This window comes from Leptonychotes weddellii, chromosome 8 (assembly GCF_054177405.1).
Source record: "Leptonychotes weddellii isolate Sample4059 chromosome 8, ASM5417740v2, whole genome shotgun sequence".
In the NCBI taxonomy this organism is placed as follows: Eukaryota; Metazoa; Chordata; class Mammalia; order Carnivora; family Phocidae; genus Leptonychotes; species Leptonychotes weddellii.
The window spans coordinates 51,568,501-51,582,451 of NC_138376.1; the positions used below are offsets into that span (position 1 = coordinate 51,568,501).

The following is a 13,951-nucleotide window of genomic DNA, read 5'->3' on the forward strand; positions in this document are numbered from 1 at the left end:
GATGGACTCTGAAAAACAAACTGAGGGTTCTAGAGGGGAGGGGGTGGGAGGATGGGTTGGCCTGGTGGTGGGTATTGAGGAGGGCACGTTCTGCATGGAGCACTGGGTGTTGTGCACGAACAATGAATCATGGAACACTTCATCTAGAACTAATGATGTAATGTATGGGGATTAACATAAGAATAAAAAAAAAATAAAAATAATAGCCAATATTGTCCTCTTTTGGGTAACCTTAATTTTTTTTTTTTTGTTCATTAAGTACATATACCCAATGGTAGAATCACCAGAACATTAACTTAGATTTTACTCTTTCTTTTCCCCCTTCATTTTCTTTTCCCCCTTCATCTGAGGTTTTAATCCTCTGAGATATAAGATTAGTTGGTGGCAAGTCACGAAAATGTCAGCTAAGTGGAGAATGCAGTGATTGCTAATGAACTATGATGATTATAGAGTCAAAGTGATACTGAGGGAAAAAAACTGTTATAAAGAAGAAAGAAACCCTGAAACCAACACTACACTATACGTTAACTAACTTGAATTTAATTTAAATTAAATAAATAAATAAATGAAGAAAGAAAATGAGTTATTGTTTACATATTAGCAATAAGTATTTTAAATCATGTTTTAGAATGACCTCTCCTTGACTTCATCATGTCATCCGTAATTCCCCCTATATTACGTTAATTAGTAGAAATGCAGATGAATTCAAGTGTTAGAGATGCTCATCCCATCTGAGTTTAAGCATTACATAAATGGTAATTTTTTTTTACAGGGAGAACCTGGGCTAATGGGATCACAGGGAATAAAGGTAATCTCCTGACCTTCTTATTGCATCTCCAATCCAATGAGATTGTGAAGATTAAAGTAACCATTTCACTTACCTTCCCACCCATGTGTTCAGGGTGAACCTGGAGATCCTGGTCCCCCCGGTTTAATAGGAAGCCCAGGACTAAAGGTATATAAGAAATAACTGAGATAAAAGAAGAAATAATTTTGGAGTTATAGCCATTTCCGTGTAAAACAAACGGCTCTGATGTGCCACTCGTTTTCTTCACAAAAGTTCTCAGAGACTTTATCATGTTTCCATGGTGATTTCCCCCCATTGGCTGCATTTATTACACTCATAGTAATTGTGCCTTTTGGTTCACAGTTGGGTTTTTAAACTCTTCTTCAGAGCATATTTACAATAACATCCCTAAAAGGTTTAGAGTAAACAATGTGAGCAAAACCTATGACCCTGAGCTATATACTTAAAGTGAATGGGATTCAAGATTCAATCTCTTAGCCAAATTTATGCAGTTGCTTGAGTTCCCCATGTGGGATTCCACAGGAATGTCCCAAGAAAGACCAGCCATGGGGAGGTGTGGGAAAGACTAATGTGATGCGCTCCCACCCATGGGTAAGGCAGGTTATCCTGGCCTCCCTTGCTGGTGGGAAAAGACCCATTTAAATGAGAACATCTCCAAACTATCTTTGTAAACCCAAAGCACATTTCAGAATTATTCAGAGAAGGTAGGATGATAGAAAGCCTGTCTTTCTCTGTAAAAATCATACCATGTTTTACATATATTCAGCTACAATCTTTTTTTTAATAGAGTTGAAGGACATTTCACCTTCTCTTTTAGGGTCAACAAGGACCTGCAGGCTCTATGGGACCTAGAGGACCACCAGGAGATATTGTATGTATAGCAAGTACAAGTGTCTTCGATATGTGGAAATTAAATTAATGTCTTAAAGAATGTCCACATCTTTTCATGTGACTGAGTTATACTACATTTTCCAAAGACATAGGTCATCTCTACTACCAAAACTGATCACACCTGATGTCAGGGGTTATTAGGAAGGCTAGTAACTTCCTATATTCATATGAGGTCCTTTTGAATATCATTAGCCTAATAAATCAGTCTTTGGAAGTCAAGTTAACTAAGTTATCACTTTGGATGTGCTTGTCAGTGGTGTTCCACCAGGAAGAGAGACTGGAAACATCAAAAGAAATAAGGAAAACTAAGATAGGAAGCAAGCATTTTCATTATGCATGGCTTTGGTTTAATTCTCCATCCAAAAAAGACACTTCTTAAGTTTCTATTGTTGTTTTCTTGCAAGAGTCTCTAAAAAAAAAGCAAGTCTTTTGGCTGAAAATATTTCTCTAATGCCATTGGAGAAGAGTCCTCAGGTTGCATAACCTAATTCTAGTGGTCCCATTATTCTTTCTGTCTCGGTCTGTCTCTCTCTTTCGCTCTCTCTCTCATGTCCTTTAAATGCACTTTTCTATCCATTCCCCCAGCTAAGTCTTTTGTTCCTTCAACAACTGCCCTAGCCTGGCCTTCCACAATTTGGGAGTTAAGACTCACCATCATCCTCACTTGAGCAAAATAAGAGAAATGTCTGGCCATAACTTCTTGGAAACTGATCCCTATCTGGCCACAATTCCAGCACTTTCTATGCAACTATTAGAATCTCTCCTTTTCTCATCATCTTGAGAACAGCCCCATGACCTCCTGCTGTATCCTTCAAGCTTCCTGACTGAGCCTCCACAGGTCTCTTTTTCAGAGCATTTGTTCTGCTTCGTACTTTGAACACTCAGTTTGTGAGCAAAGCTTTTTGTTGCTCCCCCCAAAGTCATCTAATGAGCCAGGTGAGTGTACCTAGTGGAGAGATCTTATGGAAAGAGAGAAAATTCTGGTGGCACAGGTGGAGACATAAGTTACCCAAGAAGTGAGATTAAGTGATAGTGGCTGGAGCTGAGAAAGAGAATAAAATCAAAAGGGAAAGAGCCACTGTTGCTAAACACAGTAAAAGTATGTTTTCCTATTTAGCCCATCATCCTTCTATATCATGATATGATGCTACCAACCACCATCCTTCCACTTTCCATCCAATAACATGGATGGGGCATTTGGTTCAGTTCTCCCTTATTTGGTTTCTTTTCCATTACATCGAGGTCACTTCACTTGAAACAAGCCACATATTTTCACTAATGCGTTTTCCTCTCTAACAGGCCAAAATCAGCCCATCCCTTCATACTTTGTGTGTTACAATTCTGTTCGCCTGACAAAGACTCACAGGTAGAGATGTTCTTATAATAAGAGATACTCTAATTGTTCTTTCCCATTAATTCTGAATTTTCTAGGGATTGCCAGGAGAACATGGTATCCCGGGAAAACAAGGCATTAAAGGAGAAAAGGTAGAGCTTCCATTTTATCCATTTTGTAAATTAAGTAATTCAGTAGGAGGAAGAGACAGAGGATCATAAGGGCTTTGGGGGAGTGAAGGGATAGGACAAAGCTGCCAGGACTGTGCAGGGGATAGACAGCCACAGAAACGATGGCATGAATTGTGCCCCCTGGAGTTCTGCATTGGGACAGCCCTCATTCTGACACAGAAACACAATGTAACAAAATGAACTGACTTAAAGATGAAGACCTCAGGACTCAGAAACTCTGTTTCAAGCTCAGCGGCCGACTCTGGAGTAGCTCTAGGAAGTCTCCATCTTTTAGGACCTTTTTCCTGTTGTCTACATGGAAATAGTATATTAATGTTGAACCTTCACTTAGAAATAACTTAAAGAAAACATAAAGATCATGAAAGAACTTCTGAATAGATGCCCTTTTATGCACAGATCCATGTACATGCATATGGCATGATACTACTAAACTTATTGTCACATAACTCACCACAAAATGTAAATGCATTTACGATAACTGGAACAGTGCTTGGCATAAATCAGGCCCTCTGTACATATTATTGAACAAGTGAATGAACGAGAAAATGAAGTTTGGTTATGATGACAACTCAAAGCAATGGAAACTGCCTCCACAACTCCCACCACAAACCTGAGCAATGATGTAAGAATCTTTCCTTGTCTTCCTCAGGGATCTCCAGGTGGGACTGTAGGCCCTCCTGGGCTTCCTGGTCCAAAAGGTGAGGCTGGTCCTCCAGGGAAAAGCCTGCCAGGGGAACCGGTAAGTACCAGCCCTTTTCCTAATATCTCCCTTGAAAGTTCATTAACTACCACTTGTGTGTTCCCAGTTTCAGATCACAAGTATAGGAATCAATTGAGATCTGCAGAAAAAGAAATATTCATCTCGTTCTTTAGGTCAGAGCTCTAACCTCTTTGGAAATTTGATGCAGGTGAAGGGCTCTTTTCTGAAAATAAAATGCACATACCTATTTTACATACGGTTTTGAAAGATTCATAGGCCCCCTGAATCTTCTGCATGAATTCTTTAGGGATCCAAGGAGCTAGTAAGATACACTAGTTTAAATTGTAAGCCTTCCTAGGACGCTATGTTAAAACAGAAGAACTGCCTGAAATTTTCTTTCCAGGGGCTCTGTAGGGATGGCCATTCATGGTCATTTGCAGAAAATGTCCTTGTGGCCGGGCAATTTCCAGGACATAGAAAAATTGAATAGCTGGAAAATCTAAATAACCAATGTGCCTATTTCACATACTTTTTTTTTTTCTCATCCTCTTTGACTTTTTATATTAATTGTTGATAATAAATAGTTCTCAGTATCAGATGCCTCATTTTAAAGACAAAAACATCTTTTTTATTATTAAGTTTTTTATTTTAATTCCAGTACAGTGTTATATTAATTTCAAGTGTATAATATAGTGATTCAACAATTCCATATATCACTCAGTGCTCATCAAGATAAGTGTACTCTTAATCCCCTTCACCTATTTCATCCATCCCGCACCCACCTCCCCTAAAAATGAAAACACCTTGTATTTTAAAGTAACTATACAAAATCTATAACCTAGCAAAATATGTATTCCCTGTTTCTTATTTTTTTTACAGAAAAGGGTTTATTCAAGAAGGATGAAGCACCATTAACCATTTTTGAGCTATAATTTCTAAGATGCTTTTAACCTTTTTAGAAAAAGAAATGTATTTACCTCGATTTTTTTCTGTTAGGGATTAGATGGAAATCCTGGAGCACCTGGTCCTCGTGGGCCAAAGGTATGAAAATATCATAGATAATTTCTAAAGAATTAATAAGAAAATACAGCCTGGAATTTCGTGAGCCTCGCACTAACGGAAGCCTCTGGTTGCACAGGGCGAGCGAGGACTGCCGGGCGTCCACGGTTCCCCAGGTGACAGAGGCCCACCGGGGGTGGGAGTTCCTGGCCGAACAGTAAGTGAAATTCCATCAAGCTTTTGAACCTGGTCAATTCCAATAATCAAATAAAATCCAGTGACAAACTTGAATCAGGAGAAAGGAATAAATGGTCAGAGGAGGAAATATAAATAAACACTAGTCAGAGGGAGAGAATTGATGAGCATTGAGGTTACATAGCTGAGCACAGGGATGGTGCTGTTTACTGACGTACAGATGCTGGTCTCGTGTACACTGATTTGGGATTAGAAGCAGTTATTTAACCCTTTGTTCCTCCATTCTACATATTAAAAAGTACAAATGAATGTTTGTAAGATGATACAAGTGCCTAAGATTAGGATTTATATATTACTGTTTGTTTTTAGTGAGAATAAAATTAAAAGTTAATATTTAAAGTGAATGGAGCATGTATAAATGAGATGATGTCAAAAATCTCTTAATTAATATATTCAGGAAGAGAGAATAGAAGTCATTTATAATAGGGAAGACAGAGAATGGGCAGTTTTTTAATGTGTTTTAGCTACAAGGACAGTGCCTGATGATAATGACCTCTGTATGCATACTTGTTGACTAAGTAGTAATGAGAACTCTTTATTTACTATGAAAAAAACCTAAAAGATTCTGGAACAAGAAAAGTGGAAATAAACCCTAATTCTAATGGCATTAATTTGGGAAATTGGCCTTGTAATGAAATTATCATGAGAGGTAAAAGAAGGCATAGTGAATGGTTACGTTGTGTGTGATTGATTCTCTGGGGCAAGAATATAAAAAACCACTAGTGATGGGAGATTAAACACAGTAACAAAACAGATCGGGAAATTATTAAAGGACTGAAGGAGGCTGAAGCAAAAAATTAAAAAAATATATTAATAACTAAGGACACAGTATAAATAGAAAGGGTACAAAAAGTAGCTTTGACAGTAACAGTGATATGAATATTTATTTTAAAAAACAAGAAAGGAAATGTGGGTGAGCAGCTACTGAAGTCAGCTGCTGAGAACCCCGCTATTTACTTACCTAGGTTGTCAACTCCTCCTTCCATGATCTGTGCTTATGTAGTAGGGAGGGAGCTCTCGTCATTAGGTTCACTGATCACTGCCCAGCCTCATGTGGCTTCCCCCAAATTCCAATTTACTAACGTAGAAAAGTATGGCGATGGATGCTTTACTGCCTACTCCTGTCCCTGAACACTGGTTCTGGCGATTTCTTCAAACGGAGAAATGACTTGAAGTAGAAAGCAGAAAAGAAAGCGAGTCCTGAGCCAGTCAGCCTATCAGCAGCCAGTTTCTGAACAGATAGAATGTGGGTGCACCGTGTGGTCGTGAAGGTACAGGGACAGATGATGGTACCAAGAGAGATCGCCTAGGGCATCTGAGCAAAATCCTTCCGACGGCTCCCGCAAAAGGCATCTGCTTAAGTATTTACCTGCCATCCAGAAGTCTTAGCCGACTTCACAGGGAGTTTTCAGGGGGTGCAAGGTGGCAAGCCCTGTTGTTCCACTAAGTAAATTACAATACATAGCTCTTTATCCCCCGTGGATAATTTATGGACATTCCTGGAAGAATTCTGATAATTGGATCTCATTCTGCTCAGGGCTCCCAAGGACCCACTGGAGAGCCGGGTATTCAGGTAAGCTACGTAACCAAGTTATTTGGCACAACAAATCCAGCTTGCTTACTTGGAGGAAATTACTGAAAAACTGTCCTCATAAGTACCTATTCCCCCCACTTTCCAGGGTCCTCGAGGTCTCCCTGGATTGCCAGGGACTCCAGGGACCCCAGGGAATGATGTAAGGACCATCTTTACCTCCTCTTCCCCACCAGCCTATTTGAATCTACTCCTGTGCTACCATGCAAAGCTTTGAACACGATGATTCTGTTTTCAGGGAGCTCCAGGGAGGGATGGAAAGCCAGGTCTGCCAGGCCCCCCAGGTGACCCGGTAAGTCAACAGACTATGCCCACCTAACGTAGGTATCTTTAATGCACCCAGCAGCTGCACAGCCTACCAAGCAACCTTTACTGTCCAAACTAATTAGAATGCTCAGTGACTGCTTGGTGATTTGGGGAAAAAAGTTCAAGCTGCATTGGCATTTTGTGTGTGTGTGTGTGTGATGAATACTTATTTCCTAAGGGTCTAATTCAGCTATACAATTTTGCCCCAGGCTGAGCCTTGGCACATAATGTCTCAACCCCATAGAAAATTGAGTTAAAATATATAGCCACAACTTTTGTTCTTTCTAATGCTACCGACTAAATGAATTTTATTTTTCTAAATGAAAGTTTGCAGGTAAGTTACCTACAATATGGTACATAGCCATTGATTCTGTGGCTTTAAGATGCTGAGATGATTAAATTATGAAAACCGGCTTGAGTAGGCGCTTAAAAAATGGGTTTAGGCGCTAAATGTGTGTTCCAAAGTTTTATTTCAGGATGAACCTGGCTTTGAGCGACAGAGAAATCCCTTTAAATAGCCTCAGAATCAGCAGTTACAATTTGAGCGGCCATATGGTACATGACATTGTATTAAGAGTTTTGTATGATAAAATCCAAATCTGGCCTCTCGGTTCTAAGTCTCACAAATCCTTCTCCCTCCCACACTGGTTGGGCCTTATGTGCCTTTTATAAGCTACGTGCAGAGGCATATTTTGGCCTTACTTTAACTCCACTGCCAAGTGAATCATGTGTGTGTATCATCTAGGATTCTTATAAAGTGTTACTTGGGTTTGCAGCGTCTCTCCGAAAGGACAATTTAAGACACGAGGCCCAAACGCTGCCTGAGTTCCTTCAGTGTCTCTCTTGCAAATCATGGAGGCCACCTGTTGGCTCTTTTGAACTCCAGTGAGAAAGAACTTTCAGACAAACTCGTTCTAGACTTTTTTTATTTCTCAACAGCCTGATAATTTGTTTGGCAGAGTGGTGACTTCCTTTTAATAAATGATTTACCTTTATGTATTATTTAAAGCCAAGAATATACGAAGGTTGGCATAAAAGTTGCCATGTCATGAAAATATAAAATAGAGATGCAGGACTCCAAACCACAATATGGGTGTCTTTACATGTTCATCGCAGAGGAATAGTGAATACTTCTCAAAGTTATGAATCCTGTCAGTGTCATATGCCTATTTTGTGATCTGAAATATAAAGCCAGCCATTCTGACAGTGAGGCTCTTAGAAGCCCCATGACAAATCTCAATTGGCATGACGCTTTGAGGAAAAACATGTACAATATATCGTATGTTTGTATTGTATTATGTGCATGTATGTGCATAGATACATGTATTCAGGTTTTTTCTCCTTCAATGCAGATTGCACTTCCTCTCTTGGGAGACATCGGTGTCTTGCTTAAGGTACTCTGTTGCTATGTAAGAAATTTACATGTTAATTTTTAGGAAAAAGGAGAAAGGAAGTCTTTATCAGAAGTTGAATTAATTGCTTAGCCTGGGCTAAAATTCAATTTTTTAAAAGGCAGAACATCTTTAAGATAGAAAAAGGAACACATATTTTTATGTATCTTGGGCCACTTGTACTAATCCCTCCACTCTCCTCTTCTTTACCTCCCTGTCAGTTTGGGTGTGAGGGGTGGTGGGTGAAGGTGGTAGTTCTGAGATGAGCTACACAGGAAGGAGCAGTGCCATCAACACCTTTGAGTAGACCATTCTCTTCTCTGGAGGGATGGCTTTCACCTCATGGGTGTTTGGCCGCCCTGGCTCACTACTGTGAAACCTAATCCTTCTTACTTGGACCTACCCTCACCAGTCCCAGGATGAAAACTGGTGCTGCTCAATAAACAGCTAGCTTGCAGGGCTGAACTTTGATGTCATGGGATTTTACAGAGTGAGTTATAGAATTCCAAAGCCAACAATGGCCCTAACACCTGTTACTCTGTTAAATAAAAGCTATCTCTACCTATTATTCATCTCATAAGGAATAAATCTTGCTACCATTTTTGCCTCCAATACTACCCTGTGTTTTATTTGTAATACAGATGGGGAGAATGATAATGGATACCTTTAAGGTTATGTATTTGTAATATTTTTTCATGGCACGCTAAGATCGCGTGAACCCAGATGAAAATCGGTCCCTTCACATTATACTCAAACCTTCTGTGTCCTATCTATCTATATGTGAATGGACAGTGTATATGAGCATACAGGTGCACACACACGCACACACAAACTTAGGCTATATGTGTATATATGCGATTTATTTTATATTCCTAGCATTTAGCCCAGTGGTTTGTACAATGACTTACATAATAGTAGGCAGGCAGGAATATTTGTTGATTTAAATTCAAAGACTCAAGAATTCTGGTATAAGTATTTGCTAGATGATTAAAAATTTGAGAATATTGGGCGCCTGGGTGGCTCAGTTGGTTAAGTGACTGCCTTCGGCTCAGGTCATGATCCTGGAGTCCCGGGATTGAGTCCCACATCAGACTCCCTGCTCAGCAGGGAGTCTGCTTCTCCCTTTGACCCTCCTCCCTCTCATGTTCTCTGTCTCTCATTCTCTCTCTCGCAAATAAATCTTAAAAAAAAAAATTTGAGAATACATATAAATATCAATATAAATATGAGTATCAATATAAAAATAAGTTACAGGAGGTTTTTAAGACCTTCAGACCTTCAAAAGTCAACATTTTCTTATAAGTCGAAAAAGAGTGTTTATGGGGATTTTAGGAAGACCTTATATTCGTTGAGTTACAGTTACATGGCAGGCAGTACACTGCTTTACTTACAGCATCTCACTTAATCTTCACAGAAATCCTGTAAATGTAGACTGTGGGAGTATCCCCATTTTATACATTAGAAACTGACGTTCTGAGCAGCTAAGTAACTTCCTCAGAGTCACACAGCTAGAAAGCACAACATTAACCCAGGAACACAGGTCCTCACGTGTTGTCTTCAGTTCTTCACAAGGACAGTTAATGCTGGAAATCATAGGCCTCTTAAGAGTTAAACCTAATCATTCCAGAAGAGTTAGGATCAAAACTTGCACCCTTCGGCAGAAATGAATATCCTGATAGAATATAGGGCGGCTCACAGAATAGACAAAAAGACTGAATAGGCTCTGACGAGAACCAGGACTCCAAAGGCCTCAGATGTGGACATAATTGATGGGTTCACCAGGACAGCATCCCCTTAATGAGTGTGCTCTGCCACTGGTCCAGCCCTGACATTACCTCACTGAGGTTCTGAGTCCCAGGAGAGCTGATGGGTGAGAGGCAGGACACCTCAACTGAGAGTCCCATCAAACTGCATTCCAGAGAAGGGGAAAGTATGGAGTTCCCCAAAGTGGAGTCCAAATACAGGGACTTAGATTGGAGTTTGGATCTGTTAGGTCAATCCAATGTAATTTTAAATTCTGATCGTATTACCCAATGCATTAAGTCTCCCTCTCTTGTCTAGAGTCTTTAGAAAACTTTGTCATCTGCCTTCTGTTTTCAAAAGTATCTTTGATTAAAATGTAGTAAAGAACTGACATAATTCCAGACCCAATGGCCCTTCAAAGACTTCATGTAGGTTAATCTGTGCATCCATCCCTCTTTGAATGAGATTGTACATTGGCTAATAATTGATGCATCTTTATTCTCTCTGTAAGAAAAATCTAAAGACTTTTTTCAAGACCCTCAGTGAAATCATTTCCCTTGATTTACCATTCTGGCAACCCTAACCTAAAGAAAATGGGGCCCGTTTAAAATGACTCTGAGAAAATTTTATTGACTCATAATGATTACCATTCTTCTATGTTTTATTAAAACAATCAATTGAATAATCCATCCTAAAATACTGCTGAGTGTTGATATGCCAGGGTTTTGCTCCATATTGATATATGCCACATTTATTTGTCTACAGATACAATAATTCATCTTCTTCATGCCTTTTGAAATACAGAAAACTTCTTGGTTCTCATAAGTCCTCTGGCATCTCTCTCTTTCTTCATAGTTTTTCAGATAGTATAAGTAGTGGATCTACAATTATATATATATTTATTATTATTATTATTTCCTCTACCAATACATCAGCTCTGTGAAAAGATCCTGATGGCAAAATTGGTTCTGGGAAATGTTGCACACTCTGGCTCCCTTTTATATATACCAGCTCTAGGAATGGACCACCATGAAGAGAGAGCTCTTTAATCCAGCATTTTTTAGAGAAATTACCTCAGAACCTTTTCAACAGTATATGGAATTAGTCTTCCAAGGAGCGTGTTTTTGGAAATCAGACTTATTCTGATATTCACTGAGCAAAAATATTGAGCTTGAATAGCCATGAGCTTTCTTGGCAACTTCTCATTAATGGCAAGCTTCAGTTCCCTTTTTTACATTTCAAGATTCTTCCCTTTGGTGAAAAGAATGGAAGAAGAGAGGCTGGTATTGTCCTACCTTCTGTCAACTGTTAAAATTAAACCATCTCCTCCACCCAGTGGTCCCTATTCTGTGCCTTTCCTGATCATATTCTTACTCTAACAATTTAAAAATAAGCCTTTTTAGGGCTTTTCACAAGCACTTGCTCTTTAGCAATGTGCTGAGAAGTTTATCTTGTGAGCTCAGACACTTAAATTCAAGCCTTTCCAGATCAGCTAAAGGTTACAGAGAAGGCAATGGCAAGGTAATTCCACTTAGATTTCCTTATCTGCGCTTGGATTTGACACAGAGTCAAGTCCAAGTCACTCAAGTAATTATTTCTCACATGAGTCCTTCCACTGGCAATGTTGGTAAATTGTGTGTAGCGTCTGCCAACTAATTTGATCTCAAAAGGAGAAATCCTTTCTTCACAGCTTTTTCTTTCTTTCTCTTTCTTTCTTTCTCTCCTTTTTAATGATTTATACTATCAGTTGTATGAGGTCTGTAACCTTGTTGGTTATTTTGAACTTTATTACTACCTCCCTTTTTAAACATGCTGCTAACAATTCAAACAGTCTGTGTTATTGACTTATGTGTCTTTTCCTTACATATTTGGAATTTCCCACTTACATATCATCGTAGACATGCTTTTTATTTAAAAATTTATTTATTTAAAGATTTTATTTATTTATTTGACAGAGACACAGCGAGAGAGGGAACACAAGCAGGGGGAGTGGGGGAGGGAGAAGCAGGCTTCCCACCAAGAAGGGAGCCCGATTCAGGGCTCGATCCCAGGACCCTGGGACCATGACCTGAGCTGAAGGCAGACGCCTAACGACTAAGCCACCCAGGCACCCCTTTATTTACTTATTTGAGAGAGAGAGAGAGAGAAAGAGAGCACATACAGGAGCAGGGGGTAGGGAGAGGGAGATGGAGACAAGCAGACTCCCCACTGAGCTGGGAGCCCTATGTGGGGCTCAATCCCAGGACCCTGAAGTCATGACCTGAGCCAAAATCAGGAGCCAGATGCTCAACAGACTGAGGCATCCAGGTGCCCCGACATGCTTTAAAAAAAAAAAAATGGGTCACCAATATCATAAACAGATACAGCTGTCTAGCTTCATATGTAGTTTTTACCTCACAAAAAATAGTCTTTTCAAATCGGATGAATTAAGTCTCTGAAAGTAGTGATATATCAATTGCTGTATCATTGGTCTCTGACAAAGGTTCAAATCTGATCAGACCTCACTTTTATAGATTGCTCTGATGAATCGCTCAGTAACCTTATCTCTTTGCTCATTAGAACTTCTGCGGCCACTGCCATGCCAGTGTCCCTGGGCTAAAAAGCAACAAAGGAGAAGAAGCTGGTGCTGGTGAGCCTGGAAAGTATGATTCTATAGCCCAGAAGGTGAGGAGGCCGGCTGGATGTTGATGACCCTGTAGCTTCCACCTGGTGCCTTCTCTCACTTCTTTACTGCTCTGTCCTCTAGGGTGATCCAGGCCCACGGGGTCCTCCAGGAATCCCAGGCAGGGAGGGACCAAAGGTAGGGCAGTTTCTCCTCCACTCTCTGTGCTACTTCCAGTTCAGTGTGAAAAGACAAACCAATCTTAAAACACACTACTTTTTAAAAGAAATATGTTGGAAAAGTGTAAAAGCCATTTGCAGATGTCATTTTTTTTGTGCTCTGACTCTGTCCAAATTACGTCCCAAGCGTACTAAGAAGAGATGTTTTTGTTGTTCTAAAAGATGACAAAACGATTCAGTATACTAGCTGAATTTCTTGTCTTTTTAGGGAAACAAAGGAGAGAGGGGCTACCCTGGGATACCTGGTGAGAAAGGTGATGAGGTAAGACTTTTCTCTGATAGTATAGTCCTGCTATTGACTCTCTTTGCAGAACTCAGAGGAAGGACTTCAACTTGTCTGTAGCTCATGTTTAATGCTAAATCAAATAAAAACAAAGATTCAGGTAGGTTGTTTCAAATGTCAACACAATTTAAATAATAATACATTTATGTTTATTAGCAGTGGTTCAGTTTTTGAGAGAAGGAAAATAAAGCACAGAGTTGACCCTCAGTTACTATGTTTTTGTTTTTATGTAGCAGATAGCAGTTCCAGCTCTCTCAAGATAAAGGCAAGGATTTACTGAAAAGAATCCTGAGGTAGCTAGTGGAATTGAAGGAATAGTTGAACAACCAGCCTAAGGACAAGGGACAGCTCCAAAACGCAGCAGAACTTCCCTGGGATACTGCTGTAACATGATTCAACTTCAGTGACCTTGGTTTGTCTGTGTCTCTGCTCAACTTTCATACTCTTGGGAGAAAAAAAAAAAAAAAAACCTATCATAAGGATCTGATTCAACTAGTTTAGATCAGCTACCCACCCCCAGACTAAGGCTCAAAGTCAAATGTACTTTTGAGACGATGGTATAATTTTCTGACTCTAAGCCATGGTGATGCTCAGGATATCATTCTTTTCCTGCATAATT

The 13,951-nt window shown here is 39.7% G+C and overlaps 1 protein-coding gene and 1 long non-coding RNA gene across 2 annotated transcripts in view; both read left to right on the top strand.

Annotated features, from left to right (window-relative positions):
- The window catches only part of LOC102728278 (uncharacterized), a 249,854-nt gene extending 242,869 nt beyond the window's left edge, over positions 1 to 6,985 (top strand). Inside the window, exons 21-29 of the mRNA XM_081829350.1 lie at positions 773 to 808; positions 902 to 955; positions 1,626 to 1,679; positions 3,131 to 3,184; positions 3,873 to 3,962; positions 4,920 to 4,964; positions 5,062 to 5,139; positions 6,715 to 6,750; positions 6,857 to 6,985. Of these exons, the coding sequence (XP_081685476.1) occupies positions 773 to 808; positions 902 to 955; positions 1,626 to 1,679; positions 3,131 to 3,184; positions 3,873 to 3,962; positions 4,920 to 4,964; positions 5,062 to 5,139; positions 6,715 to 6,750; positions 6,857 to 6,985 (576 nt within the window). The remainder of the gene's footprint in view (positions 1 to 772; positions 809 to 901; positions 956 to 1,625; positions 1,680 to 3,130; positions 3,185 to 3,872; positions 3,963 to 4,919; positions 4,965 to 5,061; positions 5,140 to 6,714; positions 6,751 to 6,856) is intronic.
- A 1,440-nt stretch (positions 6,986 to 8,425) lies between these two features.
- Positions 8,426 to 13,573, top strand: LOC145723024 (uncharacterized). The gene is made up of 4 exons (XR_014147737.1): positions 8,426 to 8,468; positions 12,768 to 12,872; positions 12,955 to 13,008; positions 13,258 to 13,573. It is a non-coding gene; the product is annotated as an uncharacterized LOC145723024 (long non-coding RNA).
- Positions 13,574 to 13,951: the final 378 nt, after the last annotated feature.